The sequence below is a fragment of the Protopterus annectens genome, chromosome 1.part0 (assembly GCF_019279795.1).
Source record: "Protopterus annectens isolate FY-2018-M chromosome 1.part0, PAN1.0, whole genome shotgun sequence".
Lineage (NCBI taxonomy): Eukaryota > Metazoa > Chordata > Ceratodontiformes > Protopteridae > Protopterus > Protopterus annectens.
Window position 1 is genome coordinate 1,431,754,583 of NC_056725.1, and position 18,941 is coordinate 1,431,773,523.

Consider the following 18,941-nt stretch of genomic DNA (forward strand, 5'->3'; position numbering starts at 1 on the left):
CCTTGGCAGGGTGTGAAAATGGAACCTGTAACCTTGAGATACAATGTTGAGAACCCATTTGTCTTTGGTGATGCAATGCCAGTTGTGATAGAAAAGTGCCAGTTTTCCTCCTAAGGGGGCTGCCAAGAGAGAACTGTTTGGCAGCTGTAGTGGAAAGTCATTGAGTCTGTTTTTTATAAGGTTGAGGCCTGTCTTCTCCTTTTTTCTGGCCTGGTGTGCCCCACTGTCAAGGCCTGTAAGGCCCTTGTGTCTGACCTCTACCTCTTGGACGTCTGTATCTTCCCCTTTGAGGTCTGTCTGTGACTGGAAAGGACCAATTCTTTGTTGGCCAATTTCTGCTAAAACGAGGAGGCTGAACCTGTAAGAAATCTTTCACCGTTTGCATAGATTTTGCCTTATCCTCCATCTTCTTTAATACCTGCCTTAACTCCAAATAGCACATCGCGCTGCAAAGGTGCATCCAATAATTTTACCTTAACATGACCTGGTAAAATATGTGCTTTTAACCAAGCATGCCTTCTAATGACAGAGCCTGTAACTGCTGCTCTACAGGAGGCCTCTAAGGAGTCAAACCCACATTGCAAAGTATGTTTTCCCACTTGTTCAGCAGCATGCAATAAATCCTGCATTTCTTTTAAGTTAGGAGGATCTGAATCTGGAAGCATCTTTTGTTTTAACTGAGACATCAAAAATTGCTGATATTTTAGCATGTGAAACTGGCAATTCAAGGCTCTCATTGCTAAAGTTGCAGACGTATATACCTTCTTTTCTCATCTGTCTAAAGCTCTAGAATCTCTGTCAGAGGAAACTGGGTTTTTTGCTGATGAGGCCTTAATCCCTTTGGGTCCCTGAGAAATAGTTTCAGGGTCAGCAACAGGGCTTTTGTACAGAAATTTGTGAGAGTCAGGGACTCTGTAATATCTATCAGGTTTAAATGGGGCTGAGGGTAAGGAGTCAGGGTTCAAACTGGATTCAGTGTACACACCATCCACAATGTCTAGAACTGGCGGGATAGCAAGGGGTCTGTGTTGAGGCAATAAAAGGAAGTCTCTGAGCCTTTTCTTGGATTCTGAGTAATCCTGACCTTCCCAATGGAAATGCTCCCTCATGGTATGTAAGGTCTCCCCAAAGGAGTAATCCTCAAGCGAAGAGGCTGATGGAATTGATTCCTCAGCATCAGAATCCTCATAAGAGGATAAAGAATATCCTAGGTCCGAGGAAGAGTCAGAGGAAATGGACACCTGGTCAGAAGATTCATAGTCTGCATCCTGTCTTGGCCTTTTATCAGGAGGGGGATGGGACCCCCTGATCAGGGTGATTAGGTATTCTGCCATTTTTAGCATTTGTTTCTTAGACATGGAAGCCTGTCCTGGAGAGAGTTGTGTCTGTTTCTTTGCTTTTAAGGGGGGATTAGACTTAACAGAGGGTTTAATGGATAACTGGGTAGGTCTGAAAATACCCTCTTTAACTGTGGATTGCTCAGCTACTTCGATTCCCTCTGTAGGTTTAGGATCGGTAAGCTGAAGGCCTAGTGCGTCCGAAGGCCCAGCCAGCTCCACGTGGGAGTCAGATGCGGTATGTCGCTCTGTGGAAGCGGTCGTCAGGGGCTGCATAGGCGCCTCGTTGAAAACCAGAGATCAGGCGACCAGCCTAGAAGAGGCCTCGTCGTCAGTTTTGGGCCTCGGATGCCTGTCCTTGTTCTTTTTATGCATTGCGGTCATCGGAATTTCCGACGGCATGGTGTAATTGAATTTTCTACCAAAATAATGTTGGGCAAAATCAAACCGACGTTTAATAGTGCGCTTGTTAAACCTAGCACAAAACCGACAACCAGTGACGTCGTGGTCAGGGCCTAGGCATGGAATACAATAGGAGTGGAAATCCTTATGAGGTATTTGCTTGCCACAAGAAATACAGTTAATAACTTTTACTGACATCGGTCTGAGGCAAGAAAAAGTTTCCCCAATGGGGTACTTAGCTTTTTTAGAAGACTTCGGTTCTGGATTCGGAAAGAAAATCTCAGGAGTCGACCGACCGACATGTGCGAACTGCTTCTGCTTCGGGCACCGCGCGGCAAGAAAGACTGAATAAAATGGTGTCGGCTGACGGCAGGATAACCCAAGTGTAATGACTGCAGCAGTGTAACACGATGAACATCTTCACTTGTGACATAAACAGAACATTCTGGAGAGAAAAATTCCCACAATATGGAACAGGTTCCCCATCCATATAAAATAGAGTTCCTTTCTAACCCCATTCAAACAAAATCTTGTAGGTCACAATCAGGGCTTCATTCTTCTCCATCACAGAACCAGGTTCCAACCAGCTAATTACTGCAAAATGAGCCCCCCTCCTTATTACTATTCATAAAATTCATTACTATTAATGAAACGATACACTTATCTGTAGCATAGACACATCATACTGTTACTTTATTCATAAGTGTGCTGAACTGCTACAACATGTTTGCATGTGATGGAAAGTGGTGTGAATGCGCAGTCATCACAAAAATACTTTACTCAGTTTTTTTCAAAGTAAATGAGCTACATGTGGCAGCCTTCATTAAGCATGTGCAGGAATTCACATGCTTACAGTGGAAGATGCTAGGACATCAACCACAAAAGGAGGGCTAAAAGACAGAAAAAAAGGAAAAAAATATCATTCACACCTGCCTAGATGACAAATTGACTTCTTCCACAGTGATGGGGCAAATGGGTACAACTGAGGCAGAGGTTCGATTGTCAGCAGGCTCACAGAAAGAAGGGACAAGACAATGTAGCAGTTTCAGTTTTACAAGAAAGATCCGACAGATGAAACACTATTTTGTGTGTTTTGTACTCCGATATGAACAGCTGAGCATTGCACATTTTTAAATTTGACCTGGAAAACAAACATTTACCAATACAGCTAAAGGCGGCACCAGACCATGGCAAATAAAATCATAAACATTTAATGACAAGAAAAAGCATTGGTGAGTGCTTTCGCAGCTAAAAGCTGCTTCATCAAACAACAAATTCATTTAATTTCCTATTTAAACTAATGTTATCCAATGGAATGATCAAACCAATTAAACATATATTTTAAGTGACTATTTACATATTATTATAATAAATTATAATATATATTTTTATGTTACGTTTGAGAATGTTATGTAATATGGTGTTCCTAGATGCTATTTAAATGTTTAATTCGGTTGATTATTCCATTGCATAACATTAGTTTAAATAGTAGTAAATGAACTGAATTTGTTGTCTGATGAAGCAGCTTTTGGCTGAGAAAGCACTCACCATTGCTTTTTCTTGTCATTAAATGTTTATGATTTTATTTGCCATGGTCTGGTGCCACCTCCTGCTTTTTTACATTTTGGTTGTGTTGTTGGAGGGCTCGTTTATTTACACCACTATTATTGTTTGCAATATTATATGGAGACTGAAATATGGTGTAAAATTTGACCAAAAGGTTTGCTTTATTTTCTAATGAAATGATTATCATGGCATGATACACATGTAAAATTGTGGATGAATAAACAGCACAGACTTCAAACACTGACATGGAACTTTCATGTCGATGAACTTTCACTGTTGGTGTGTTCGCATACCTCACAAATGGCAAACATCAATAAACACCAACTTCAAACACCATCACACAAGCTACTGTTTTAGAAACAAAAATTTACCCTGACTAGAAAATGAATTCATATGACTTATTGTCTTATATACACAGTCAGTGAGCTCCAAACTCATGACAGGTAAAGCAAAAACATGTAATCATTTTCTGACGCCCAATTTATCCTGCATGGGGGCTGCAGTGGAGTTGTGGCATAACCTGTCACTCACTAGGCATAAGGCAAAGAAACAAATCCTAGGTAGGACCACTAGTCCATTGCAGATTGAATGCTTGAACATATGTGCATGCATATACCCACATTCCTGCACAAATATACACACCTTTATGAATTTAGAACCAATCACCTATAAGTACATCTGAGATGTGGAAGGAAAATTGCAGTACCTGGAGAAAATCTACACAACACAGCGAGGACAAGCGGACACTGACTACAGCAGGAAATCAAATTGGAGAAGCAAGGGTTGTGGGGGCAGCAGCATCAATTGATTGATCACTCTTTTGCCTTAAATGAAAAACACGCTATTCTCAAATACAGTGCTATTTCAACTTGGTTACTAGTTTGATCCTGTTGGAATTAAAATGTGTAGATTTTTGTTATCAGCTAAATTTATTGCATAATGAGGAAAAGTACAGATGTGTACACTTACCATAAATGTAGATGTTAGTGTGTGTTCAATGTTGCAGTCATCACATTTGGGTTATCTGCTTGCAGTAGCCCTCAGTCAGCCTGAATAACAAAGTCTTGGGTCTTGCGTTGGTTGCTGTACCTTCTTATAAAGCATGCAGCCGACGCCATTAAATCAGTTTTTCCTGCCCCAGATATCAGGTGCCCCCCTAATGGGAAGCAATTAAATCATTAAATATACAAAGTTATACCTCCAACAAAAAAGCAAATACAACAAAAAGCTTTTGAGCATATTAAAGGAGAGTAGAGGTATAGCCAAAAAAAGTAAGGGGGCTGGAGGGAAGGTAACCAGAACTGCAACAGTGAATAACACTCGAACATCTACATTTATGGTAAGTGTACACAACTGTACTATGCTCTTCGTGTTTCACTGTTGCAGTCATCACATTTGGGTAGATTCCCAAAGCCAAGGATGAGAGGAGGAATTTAGATAGCGTTAGGACCAGCTATAAGGCCCTGCAAGACTGCAATGGCAAAGCCAGCTCTGGATTTAGAGAAAACTGGCAGATGGTAATGCTTGGTGAAAGTACGTACAGAACTCCAGGTAGCAGCTTCTAGGATGTCCCTGGTAGGGACGCCTCTGAGAAAGGCTGTAGAGATAGATGCAGCCTTGGTTGAGTGGGTCTGATCCCCTGTGGGATAGGTTTTCCATGGTGCTTGTAGGAGAAATTAATGCAATGGCCTATCCATTTGGAAATGGTTTGCTGTGAAATAGCCTTCCCCTCTGCCCCTGCAGCAAATGCCACCAGCAGTTGTTCAGATTTCCTTTGAGGTTTAGTCCTGTCCAAGTAGAATCTTAAGTTATCTGTGCACATCTAAGGAGTGCAGTATCCGTTCCCCTTTGTTCTGTGGATTAGGAAAGAAGGTTGTCAAATGAATGGACTGATTAAGGGCCAAACTGGATATTACCTTGGGCATGAAGGAGGGATTGGTCCTGAGGGACACCCTGTCTGCATGAAAGATGATGATGGGCTCCACTGCCATAAGGGCCTGTAATTCAGATACCCTTCTTGCTGAAGCGATTGCTAAAAGGAAAGCTGTTTTCCAAGAAAAGAATTATAAGTCTGCAGTAGCAGCTGGCTCGAAAGGAGGAAGAGTGAGTTTTTCCAGTACAAAGTCAAGGTCCCAGGCTGGAGTTGGAGCTCTCCTGGATGGTCGGACATTTTTGGCCACTCTGAGGAACTGCATGAGCAGTGGATGAGAGAAGAGGGGAAGTTCTGAGTTATAATAAACTGAAATGGCTGAGGCGTGAATTTTGATGGAGGAGAAAGACAGCCCTTGCCTTGGGAAGCATCTCAGTTAAGTACTGTAAAATCTGAGGTAAATTGGGCACTGCTGTGCTCATCCCTTGAGATTGGTTCCAGGCACAGAATCTTTTCCATTTTTCCGCATAAGATTTTCTAGTACCAGGCCTCCTTGCCTCTAAAATGATATCCATCACTGGTTCACTGAGGGATGGTAACAGAGAGATTAGGTAATTAGCCAAGTTGCTAGGTTCAGTGTTTGAAGCTGAGGGCGCAGAATCTGGTTCTCCTGCTGAGACAATAGGGTAGGAGTCTGAGACAGGTGCCACGGGGCCAACAGTGACACACTGCGCAAGAGGGGGTACCATTGTTGGTGTGGCCAGTCTGGTGCAACCAAAATCGTCCTTGGTTTGGCTTGCTTGATCTTTAGTAGTATTTTGGAGAGCAGAGGCACAGGAGGAAAGGCATCAACTGAAAGGTTTTTCCAGCTGAAGGACAAAGCATCCACTTTCCAAGTTTGTTTGTTGTGAGTCCTTGTGCAGAATTTGTCCAATTGATAGTTCTGGGGGGAGGCAAACAGGTCTATATCTGGGCTCCCCCATTTGCTTGTCAACATGGTGAAAATCCTTGGTTCCAGTTTCCACTCGTGTGGGTCCATGAGGTTTCTGCTTAGTTCGTCTTTGGTGGCAGGCTTCTGCCCACCAAAGGAACTCTAGGCATAGGCAAGGTATGACAGGAATCATTGCTTCTAGATCCTGAGAATGTTGACACCATAGGCTTTTTAGATACCACTGTAGTTTCCTCATATGCAGTCTTGCATATGGAATTAGAAGAATGCAGGAGGCCATGAACCCCAAGGCTTGTAGTATTTGCCTTGCAGATAGCAGGGTTTTTGTGGCCACTTGTTTGAAGTAGGTGGTCAAATGAATTTGTTTCTCTGGCGTGAGGAAAGCCATCTGGGAAGTTGTATTCAAGCCTACTCTCAGGAATATAATTTGTTAACAGGGTACCAGGTGTGATTTATTTTCGTTTATGGTGTACCCCAGACAAGTTAGCACCCTTTGTACAAAAGCCAGATGATTCAAAAGTATGTCCTGGCTTTCTGACTGAATTATACAATCATCCAGGTATGGGTATACTTGAATATTTCTTTGCCTGCAAAATGCAATAACTGGAGCTAGGCACTTTGTGAATACCCTGGGCACAGTAGATAAGCCAAAGGGCAGTGCAGAGAAGATTCCCTGATTGGGATGTGCAGGTATGCTTCCTTTAAATCTAGTGTTGCCAACCAGGTGTCTTTGCCTAGCATAGGGATCAACTGGTGAAGAGTCAGCATCTTGAATTTTGGAATCACCAAAAAGGTGTTTAGAGTAGACAGGTCCAGGATAGGACGCCATGAATTGTCTTTTCTGGGTACCAGGAAAGTCCTGAGTAGAAACTTATCCCTTTTCCTCTTCTGGTACCAACTGAATAGCCCCCAAGAGAGAAAAGTACTTGGTTTTGGGCCTCTGTCCACTGATTTGGGGGTAGATCTGGCCACCCGCTTGGTGTTGGTAACGTGTGGAAGTGAAATCTGTATCCCTGGGACACTATATTTAAAACCCATTTGTCCTGGGTAATAAGTTCCCAGTTCTTTGCATGAAGAGCAGTCTTTCTCCCCAAAGGGGCAGTCAGTTGAGAAGTGCTTGGAAGTTTTAAAAATAAGTCATTGAGACAGTTTGCCATAGGGGGGAGTTTTATTACTCCCAGATTTGGAAGTGGAGGCCCCCCACTGCTTAGTCCTGTGTGTACCCTGGGACTGAAGCCTGGGAGCTCTGCTGGATCTGGGTTTGGACTGAGAAGGTCTGGAAGAGGCAGGAAAGAACCAATTCTTGGAAGGCCAATGCCTACTAAACCTTGGAGGTTGCACTTGTAAAAAAATCTTTAACAGTTTGCATTGATTTAGCTTTTTCCTCCATCTTTTTAAGAAAAACGTCTGCCTTGTTGCCAAACAGGCGGTCCTGGTTTAAGGGAGCATCCAGTAATTTCACTTTAACATGATCTGGCAAGGATTGCTCCTTAAGCCAAGCATGACTTCTAAGTACAGACCCAGTCACAGCAGCCCTGCAAGATGCCTCTAATGAATCAAAACCACATTGCAAAGTATGTTTTCCAACTTGCTCAGCTGAATGCAGTAAATCCTGTAAATCCTTACTTTCAGCACAATTAGGAATCATCATCATTTTCTGTTTAAGCAATCCAATAATATGCTGCTGATACTTTAACATATGAAACTGGCAGTTTAAGGCCCTAACGGCCAAAGTTGCAGAAGTGTATACCTTCTTACCCCATCTATCCAGTGCCCCGGAGTCTCTATTAGAGGAGGTAGTAGCTTTAATGCCCTTTGGGTCCCTGGGAAATGGTCTCAGGATCCGCAGTAGGATTTTTAAAAAGGAACTTGAGAGAGTCAGGGACCCTGTAATATCTATCAGGTTTCCTGGGAGCAGGAGGTAGAGAGTCAGTGGCCAGGCTAGATTCAGAAAAGTCATCATCAACAATGTCTAGTACAGGAGGTATGGCTAAAGGCCTGTGCAGGATATGTTATATGTAACGTCCCATACAGCAGCAGCCACAACTGACTATGGCAATGGGTGTTGCGGTGGTTCTGAAGGCCCTCATGGAATTCCCAAGTACAGGTGTGCTAATACATAGACACTGTCAACATCACTTGAGGAGTTAATAATAGCTCCCAACTTTCAAACCAGCCATCCGCCACGTTTAATATATTTGGTCAGGACACAACCCCATTCCTGTGTAGGTGGGAAGTTATTCCAGGAGGAAGCAGCAGAGGGAAGGCACTACAGACCATTGAAGAAGTGGAGGACTTTGTGGTTTTGAGGACAGTCAGCACCAGGTTCGGTGTCGCAGATGACTGCCAAATGTCAACAGTGTAAATCATTTAGGTCTTGATTATGAAATTATTGTTCAATGCTGGAAATATGCTATGCAAATTTCTTGGGAGTAAGAAATCCCTAAGCCTCTTTTTAGAATCAGAGCAATCCTGACTTTCCCAACGAAAATGCTCCCTGAGAGTATGCAAGGTTTCACCAAAAGAGAAATCCTCTGAGGGGGAAGCAGAGGGAATAGAGTCCTCAGCATGGGAATAGAGTCCTCAGCATCAGAATCCTCATAAGTAGATTTATTTATTTATTTAACATTTGTTGACCGGGAATGTCCGACTAGGTTCCACAGAGCCTGTTTTCAGCGGAGGCCCGGGGAGAAACGCTCCAGATGCATGTCTTTGGAATGTGGGAGGAAACCAGAGTACCCGGAGGAAACCCACGCGAACACAGGGAGAACATGCAAACTCCACACAGAAGGCACCCCAGCCGAGAATCGAACTGGAGAACCTCTTGCTGTGAGGCAACAACATTAACCGCTGCACCACTGTGCCGCCCATAAGGGTAAATCCTGGTCATCAGAGGAAACAGAAAATTCAGAATCCTGGTCAGAAGTATCATAAGCAAACTCAGTCCTAGGTCTCTTAGAGGGGGAAGGCTGGCTTCCCCTGATTAAAGTAATAAGGTCTTCAGCCATTCTTATCATTTGTTTTTTAGGCCTGAATACACCCTCAGAAGCCGGTGCCTGCACAGTGGCTCCGGACCCATCCAAGGTACAGACATCTGCAGGTTCCACAGTTGAAGTCTCTCGCGGCATACCGGACTCCGAACGGGTCTCAGTAGGGGCCTGCGAATCTGAAGTAGCGGGTATCAGGGGCTGCGAAAGTGCCTCACTGAGTACCAGCGAACTGGCGGCTGGCTTAGGAGAAGCGTCGTTGACAGCTTTGGACCTAGGCGGCCTGTCTCTGTCTTTATCTTTGCGTTTTTTCGGAATGTCGGTAGTCGGATGGCTTACCGAAGACATATCAGGATAACTGAACCGAGCTCCAAAATATTTAGCAGCGAAAATATACCGATGACAGGTAGTTCGTGGTTTAAACAAGGCACAAAACTGACAGTGAGGAACGTCGTGGTCAGGGCCTAGGCAAGGAATACAGTACGAATGAAAATCTTTATGAGGTATTTGCTTTCCACAAGTAATGCAATTATTTACTTTTACTGACATCGGTTTAGAGCAAGAAAAAGTTTCCGTAAGGGGGTACTCAGCTTTTAGTTGAAGACTTCAGTTCTGAAACTCGAAAACGAAAATTTCAGGAGTCTGCTGACCGGCACTTGCAAACTACTTCTGCTTCGGGCACCACACGGCAAGAAAGACTGATGTAATGGCATCGGCTGCATGTTTTATACCCCTGACTACCTGATGTCATGGAAGAAGGGACAGCAACTGACGCAGCACCCAAGACTTTGTTATTCAGGCTGACTGTGGGCTACTGCAAGCAGATAACCCAAATGTGATGACTGCAACAGTGAAACAAGAAGAACATTAGGAGTGTTGTACAGTGGTCTACGAGCAAAAACTGCATTATAAGCATTACACTAAGCTGACATACGCATAGGTCATTACAAGGCTTGCAGTCCAGAGGACCACTGAGGAGCCTAACCCAACTTCCCAGTTGCTCAAAGCACTGTCTGGATAAGTGACTAGCTCTAGTTCACACAGTAGAAAAGTGAAGGCAGAGGAAATTAAATTCTGTGTCAGTACTGCAGCTCACAACCTTAAGCCTCTTTGCCATCTGCCACTTGAGTTGACAAGAAATGCAAAGCCCTCTCCCACAGTGCTTTGGCACAGTTATGATTAAATGTGGAGTGGTGGAAAAACATAAGCATGAAGTCAGTTCTTTGGCAGGGCTTCTGCCCCCCCCCCCCCCCCCCACACACACACACACACAAAAAAAAAACAATTATGGACAATGACGATTTTCTGCTAACAAAACATTCAAGTCTGGTACACTCCACAATAATTCAACAGCCATGCACCCAGACTTCAACCCAAAAAAAAACTAACCTGTACCAACTGTTCTGTATGCTGGTGCAATTCTTCCAGAATGGGCAGCGTCTGCTCAGCTGTACAGTGTTCCAATATTCTCTGAATCACTCTGCAGCCATAGGGATGAGTAGAGAGAATAAGAACCTAGCAAAAACATACAATTAAATACATTAAGTAATTCTCACTTTTAAATTTTTTTATTTTATTTTTATTATTTTTTAAAAGCTAACTATTTAAATGTATCTGCTTCACTGTATTTTTTTAAAAATACACATTTCTTTGTGGATGGTTTGGCATAACAAATATACCCAACAGAATCACATCCCACAAAACCAAACTGTTTAGCATCTTAAGTTTACCTAGTTAAAATTAATAATTCTGCTTGAAGAGTGAGAATATTTACTTCCCCTACATGAAATATATCCAATAATTCTCTGAATACTACTTAAGACTCAAAACTGACAACTGGTGTCAAAGCCAAAATAAAAGCAAATCTGATGGAACTAGACACATGGGTATGACTACAAGCAAAGTAAGGATAAGAAGGTGAGGCACTAGGACTAGTTTCTAACACAGAATACATGAGGATTCTGCAAGAAGCTATAAAGGATCTCGGCAGGTGAAGACTGAAAACAGCCCTATGTTTTAAATGCATTACAAAGCTCCAGCCAACTGAACTTCAGAAACAGTGACAAAAATTAGAGCCACCTGACTGACTACTGCAAATTCCACAGTAATGCATTGACAGATAACTTCAACAACTTGAAGAATATTAAAGGAAGGTGGTGGCAATAGAACAACTGTTTGACTACTGTTTTGCCCTTCTCTTCCAACTTAATACATCTTCATTGATAGACATCTTTAACATGTAGCTTTCATCTATAAGAACACTGAGGAAAGCACAGTTGTCTAAGTAAACTTGCAGTAACAGTAAATGTTCGAATGATCACTGCGGCAGTAGCTTTAACCCTATAGGTTGTATCCCGTGAAGGATATAACAGCTGGCTATCTTCCAAAGCTTTAGGGGATGTTCCACATATCCAAACTGTCAGGCAGCTTGGGTTGAGCAGACAAGTTTGTAAGTAATGCCCTTCAGGGCTTTCCTGACAACAGAGAGAAGCCAAGTCCTGAAAGGACAATGCTAGAAAATAAATAAACAAACCAACAAACAAATATCCACATCATAGCATAAACAACACACCAAAAATCAAGGGTGGTGGAGGCAGGGAGCGGCTACTGCAGCAGTAATCACAGTGCTTTGTATAAGTATGCACAGAGGACCAAGTTGCACCTTTTAGAATACTTCTAAAATGTAACCCTTTCCAAAAAACACAGATAAAGCCAAGGTCCTGGTTCAGTGGGGCTTGACCCTGCATGGAATACTTTCATTTTGATGAGTATAGCAAAAGGTAAATAGCCTTAGACAACCATTTGGAAACCGTCTGTTTTGACAAAGGTTGTACCTTCTTAACTTCACAAGAAATGGTCAACTGATATGAAGATCTGAAAGAGTTAATTCTATCAAGACAGTATCTGAGCTGTCCATGGATATCCAAGGTATGAAGTATTCTTTTTCAGTCACTTTGAGGTTCAGGAAAGAAAACTGGGAGATGGACTGCTTGGCTTAAACTAAACTTGGGTACCACATTAAGCATAAAAGAAAAATTAGTTCTCAAAGAAACCGTGTCCGTGTGGAAAATCAGATAGGGTTGACTTCACCATAAAAGCTTGAAACTCAGATGCCCTTCGTGTAGAGGCCAGAGCAATTAGTAAAACTAATTTCCATGGTAAAAAGCTCAAGTTAGCTAGTTCAATTGGTGAAAAGTGTTAGCTTCTCTAACACAAAACTAAGATATCAAAGACGAGCCACTGTTTTTCTTAGCAGGATTTGATGCAAAACTGCTTTCAAAAACATCTTGACATGAGAATGCACTGAAAGATGAGGATCCATCGCTAGGCATGGTGAAATGGCTAATAAATTAACTTTGACAGAGTAGTAAGAAAGGCAATAGGATAACAACTCACACAAATAGTGTAAAACCATAATACTAGCCCTGAATGAATGCTGGTTTATGTTGCTGGCATTAATTATAAAACCTTTTTCATTTACTGCTATATAATTTTCACGTAGGAGGCTTTCTTGCCTCAATTAACACCTGTTGCATGTTCTCAGTAAACAGGTGTCTAAACAGAATTAAGGCCCTATCATCCAGGTAGTCAACTGATGTTTACTAGGGTTGGGGTTATCAAACACCTCTGTTCTTGTGTGAGTAGACCCAGTCTGTGAGGACGCTTGCAGTAATTGTCCCTGGGTATGTCCAAAAGAAAGGAGAATCACAACTGCCAGGGCCAGAAGGAAGTCACCACAATGATCTTGCGAAACTCCTGATCTTCAGAAATACCCTGGATATCAGTGGAAAAGGCGGAGAAGTATACGGGAAGCAGAAAAAGCATTTGTCTTCAAAGGCTTCTTGCATGGAGTCCTGGAGAAGAATCTTGCCAGCTGATTGTTCAGAGAAGAGGTATGGAGTTATACTTGAGGAATTCCCCACAGATGGATTAAATCTTGAAAGACCTGCTCAGCTTTGTCTAACACACAATTTTTCTCTGACAGAAGTAAGATGCCCGTAGAGTGAGACTGTGCTGTAAAGCTATATCCAAGCTACATGGCTAGTGCGCACAGGGGTGAGACCCAGTTCCCCCTTACTTCATGATGTACCACACAACTGTGGCACTGTCTTTGAGAACTTGAAGAGATCCAGCAGACCAAATTGGATTCAGAGAGTTTACTTTCTTGATTACAGCAAGCATCTCTTTAGTAATTACATGCTTGCACCTGTCTTTGGTGTTCCAGATTATCTTGCACGTTTATCCAACCTGACACTGCTCCCCAAGCAAAGTCCGAATTGTCTCTGGTGACTGACTACTTTGGAGTGGGGGTAGCCAGACCTTGATTTAGGGAAATTTGCTGTCTCAACCAACTGATTTCTCTTCTAACAAATCCCAAAATTGGAATTTAGAAAGACAGTGTTGGTGCTAGGATCAGACAGACTTCAGATATAACTGTACATCTCTGCAGAGTCTTACATGGGTATCATGAGAATTATACATGCAATGAGACTAAAAACTCTAAGGTATTCCCTTGTAGTTGCCAACGTCTGAGTGGAAAACTCTTGAAACAGATCTAGATATAGCTCTTTTCTTGTGGAACCAAAGCTCTTTGAACCGAGGTGTCTAGCTGACACCCCTGGAATACAATCCTGTGTGATGGAGTCAAAAGACTTTTGAATGTTCTCATCTCTCACTCAAGACCGAGATTACTCACACTTTGAAAAAGACTCTGCCAAGATAAGCAAGGCATCTTAATATGAAAAAATGTGGAGACACTGTACCTTGAATGAGCTATAACTGGAGCTATTTACTTTGTGAATGCTTGGTGCAGTGGATAGTCTAAAGGGCAAGGCAGAGAAAGTACAGTTGTGTACCTACCATAAATGTAGATGTTCGAGTGTATTCACTGTTGCAGTCATTACACTTGGGTTATCCTGCTGGCAGGCAGCCCGCAGTCGGCCTGAATTCCAAAGTCCTGGTCCGGCATTGGTTGCTGTCGCCTCTTCCCTGACGTCAGTGCGCCAGGGGTATAAAAGATGCAGCCGACGCCATTTCAGTTTTTCTTGCCCCAGATGTGAGGTGCCCCCAAAAGGGTAGGCTGTAAAAATTATGATCATAAAAAAGCATGCACATAACCTTCATCTACAAGCAAATACACCACATAGGTTGTATAGAATAGATAGGCACAGATAAGTTGCAGCAAAGAAAAAAGGGGGGTGGTGGGAGGGTAACCTGGACTGCAACAGTGAATACACCCGAACATCTACATTTATGGTAGGTACACAACTGTACTATGTTCATCGTGTTTCACTGTTGCAGTCATTACACTTGGGTTGAATTCCAAAGCTGAGGTTGTGTGGCTGGGCCTAAACAGTGTAAGGAGTGGCTATGAGGCCCTGCAGAACTGCAGTGGCAAAGCCTGCTCTGGATTTAGAGTAGAGAGGTAAATGGTAGTGCTTTGTAAAAGTGTGCACTGAAGTCCATGTTGCAGCCTCCAAAATATCCTTGGTTGGTACTCCTCTGAGGAAGGCTGCTGAAGTGGCTGCTGCTCTGGTAGAATGCGGCATAATGGCCTTGGGCATTGATTTGCCATGTTGTGAATAGCAGAAACGAATGCAGTGGCCTATCCATTTTGAAATAGTCTGCTTTGAAATGGCTTTTCCTTGGGAACCTGCAGCATATGCCACTAAGAGTTGTTCAGTCTTTCTGAAGGTTTTAGTCTTGTCCAAGCAAAAGCGTAGCTGTCTGTGTATGTCCAAAGTATGCAGAAGTCTCTCCTCCTTATTCTGTGGGTTTGGATAAAAAGTAGGCAAATGTATGGTTTGGTTAAGAGCCACGCTGGACACTACCTTAGGCATAAATGTGGGGTTCGTGCTTAGAGAAACCCTGTCCTGATGGAAAATAATAAAAGGTTCCACAGCCATTAGTGCCTGTAACTCTGAGACTCTTCTTGCTGAAGTTATTGCTAGGACAAGAGCGGTTTTCCATGACAAGTATTTTATCACTGCTGTATTGGCTGGCTCAAAAGGAGGCACTGTGAGTTTTTCCAAGACAAAATTGAGGTCCCATGTAGGTATTGGAGCTCTCCTTGGAGGTCTTATGTTTTTGGCCCTTCTGAGAAACTGTCTTAGCAGTGGATGAGAAAAATAGGTGGGTCGTGGTTGTAAATGAGCTGAAATAGCAGAGGCACAGATCTTAATTGATGAGAAGGATAGGCCTTTGTCCAGCATCTCAGAAAGGTATTGCAAAATCTGAGGAATATCTGGTTCAAGCGAGTCATTTCCCTGCACTTGGTTCCAAGCAGAGAATCTCTTCCATTTTTCTGCATAAGATTTTCTGGTGCTGGGCCTCCTGGCCTCCAAAATAACATCCATAAATGCTTTAGAGAGAGGTGTGTAATGAATGATTACATTATCCGCCATGCAGCCAGATTTAGGGTTCTGAGTTGGCTGTACAGGATCTGATTGTTCTGTTGCGTCAGCAAATGAGGTATTAGAGGCAATGTCCAGACTGGGCCTTGAGACAAGCTCTTTAGGATTGGGTACCAGTGCTGGCGTGGCCAATCTGGGGCAATCAGTATCATTTTTGGCTTCTCTTGTCTGACCTTTAGGAGTACCTTGGAGAGGAGAGACAGAGGAGGTAAGGCATGGGCTTTCCAGCTGAATGAAAGGGCGTCCACTTTCCATGTTTGCTTGTGATAAGTCCGAGTGCAGAATCTCTGTAGCTGGCAGTTGTGAGGGGAGGCGAATAGATCTATGTCTGGGCATCCCCATTTCCCTGTTATCATGTTGAAGATTTGTGGATCCAGTTTCCACTCGTGAGGATCCATGAGGTTTCTGCTTAGTTAGTCTGCCAAAGTATTTGTCTTTTTTGGCAGGAATTGTGCTTGCAGATGTACTTGATAAGTCAATGCCGTGTTCCATAATGTCATGGCTTGCCTGCAGAGGGGGTAAGAATGTGTGCCCCCTTCCTTGATTATGTACCACATGACTGTAGTATTGTCTGTCTTTATCAGTAGTTGTCCTGGATGAAGTAGGTCCTTGAAGGCTGTCAGGGCATTTTGTACAGCTAGCATCTCTTTTTGATTGATATGAAGATGCATTTGGTTTGTGGGCCATGTGCGGCCCCCAGGCATAATCTGATGCATCTGTTGTTAGTGTCTGCCTGGCAGTGGGTAAGGTGAACGGCTGTCCCTTGCTGCGGTGACAGGCCTGTGCCCATCATTGAAATTCCTGTTGCAGGCAGGGAATGAGAGTAATTACTGTTTCCAGGCTGTGGCAATGTTGAGCCCAAACACTTTTTAGATACCATTGTAATTTCCTCATATGCAGTCTTGCATATGGAATTAGTAGAATGCAGGATGCCATGTAGCCCAGAGCCTGCAGAATTTTCCTTGCAGATAAGTGGGTCTTTGTTGCCATGTCTTTGAAGTAAGAAGTCAGATGCCTTTGTTTGTCTGGCGTGAGATAAACCATCTGGGCAGTTGTATTTAAGCTTGCACCCAGGAATATTATCTCTTGAAAGGGCACTAGTTTTGATTTATTTTCAATTACTGTGTACCCTAGGCAAATTAGTAATCTTTTTACAAACGCCAGATGCTGTAGTACAATATCTTTGTCCTTTGCTTGAATAAGGCAGTCGTCCAAGTAGGGGTATATTTGAATTCCTCTTTGTCTGCAAAATGCAATTACTGGTGCCAGGCATTTTGTGAAGACCCTGGGCGCAGTAGATAAGCCAAAGGGCAGTGCAGAGAATTGGTAGTGCATTGAGCCAGCTATGAATCTGAGGTATCTTCTGCAAGTTTGTCTGATTGGGACATGCAGGTATGCCTCTTTGAGGTCCAAAGTTACAAGCCAAGCCTTCTTGTCCAGCATGGACAGAAGCTGTTGTAGAGTCAACATTTTGAATTTTGGGATATCCAGAAAAGTATTTAGTATAGACAGGTCCAGAATTGGTCTCCAGGCTTTGTCCTTTCTTGGTACTAAGAAAAGTCTTGAGTAAAATCCTTGTCCCTGCTCTTGTTGCGGCACTGGCTGAATAGCCCCCATGTCCATGAGAGATGAAACTTGTTTTTGTGCCACTTGCCATTGATTGCGTGGCAGGTCTGGCATACCTTTTGCCTTTGGAAGGGTGTGAAAGTGGAACCTGTAGCCCTGAGAGACTATATTTAAGACCCTGGGTGACCTTGCACCAGTTTTTTGAAAAAAGTGCTAGCTTCCTCCCCTAAGGATGCTGCCAAAAAATAAGTGCTTGGCATTGGCAGAGGGAAGTCATTGGGACCGTTTTCTATAAGGCTGTGATTTGTCTTCTCTGCTTTTGGAGGTAGAAGCACCCCACCGTTTGGGCCTGTATGAGCCCTGGGGCTGTTGCCTGCCTCTAGGGCGTCTGAATCTGCCTCTTTGTAGTCTGTCTGACACTGGAAAGGACCAATTCTTAGAGGGCCAGTTCCTGCTAAATCTGGGTGGCTGTACCTGTAAGAAATCCTTTACTGTCTGCATAGATTTTGCCTTATCCTCCATTTTCTTTAACACCTCCTCTGCCTTAAAACCAAACAAAGTATCATGCTGTAATGGAGCATCCAATAATTTTGCTTTAACATGATCAGGCAGATTCTGTTCCTTTAACCAACCATGCCTTCTAATAACAGAACCTGTAACAGCGGCCCTGCACGAGGCCTCCAGTGAATCATAGCCACATTGCAAATTATGTTTTCCCACTTGTTCAGCTGCATGAAATAAATCCTGCAAATCTTTGCTCTCAGTACATTCAGAATTTGTCAACATTTTTTGTTTTAACAAAGACATTAAATATTGCTGATATTTGAGCATATGAAACTGACAATTTAAAGCCCTTACAGCCAAGGTAGCAGAAGTGTAAACTTTTTCCCCCATCTGTCCAAAGCCCTAGAATCTCTGTCTGAGGGGACAGGGTTTTTGGCAGAAGCAGCCTTGACCCCTTTGGGACCCTGTGAGATAGTTTCTGGGTCAAAACAGGGTTTTTGTAAAGAAATTTATGGGTGTCTGGGACCCTGTAGTATCTGTCTGGCTTGACAGGGGCAGGAGGTAAAGAGTCTGGAGACAGGCCGGACTCTGAGAAAACATCATCTACTATGTCTAGAACAGGGGGAATTGCAAGAGGTCTGTGCTGAGGAAGTAAAAGAAAGTGTCTAAGTCTTTTCTTAGAATCGGAATAATCCTGGCTCTCCTAATGGAAATGCTCCCTCATGGTATGCAGGGTTTCCCCAAAAGAATAGTCCTCCGGAGGAGAAGCTGAAGGAATAGAATCTTCAGCATCAGAATCCTCATAGGGAGGAACAGAATATCCCTGATCAGAAGAGGAAATGGAAACCTGATCAGAGGAATCATATTCAGTGTCTTGCCTAGGCCTCTTATCAGGAGAGGGATGGGAACCCCTGATCAAAGTAATTCGGTCTCCGGCCATTTTGAGCATCTGTTTCTTAGGCATAGAAGCCTGTCCTGGAGAATTCTGTACTGGTTTCCTTGTCTATAAAACTGTTTTAGACTTTGTTCTGGATGCTGAAGTAGGCTTTATATAAAGTTGTGTAGGTCTGAAGACACCCTCAGAAGCCGATGCCTGCTTAGCGGCTCCAGAACCATCTGAGGGATTAATATCCTAAGGACCAATACCTTGAGTATCCAGAGGCCTAGCTGTCTCCACGTGGGAGTCGGAGGCGGTCTGTGGCTCTGAGATAGCGGGAGTCAGGGGCTGTGAAAGTGCCTCCCTGAGCACTGGCGAACCAGCGACTGGCCTAGAAGAGGCTTTGTCGTCGGTTTTGGACCTCGGATGCTTGTCCTTGTCTTTATCCTTGCGTTTTTTATGAATTCCGG

The 18,941-nt window shown here is 43.3% G+C and overlaps 1 protein-coding gene across 7 annotated transcripts in view; it reads right to left on the bottom strand.

The window, feature by feature from the left end:
• Positions 1 to 18,941, bottom strand: part of PUM2 (pumilio RNA binding family member 2) — a 4,949,642-nt gene that overhangs the window by 1,284,068 nt on the left and 3,646,633 nt on the right. For all 7 annotated transcript variants that reach the window (XM_044067594.1, XM_044067585.1, XM_044067551.1 and 4 more), the window contains exon 19: positions 10,501 to 10,626. In XM_044067594.1, coding sequence (XP_043923529.1) covers positions 10,501 to 10,626 — 126 coding nt within the window. The remainder of the gene's footprint in view (positions 1 to 10,500; positions 10,627 to 18,941) is intronic.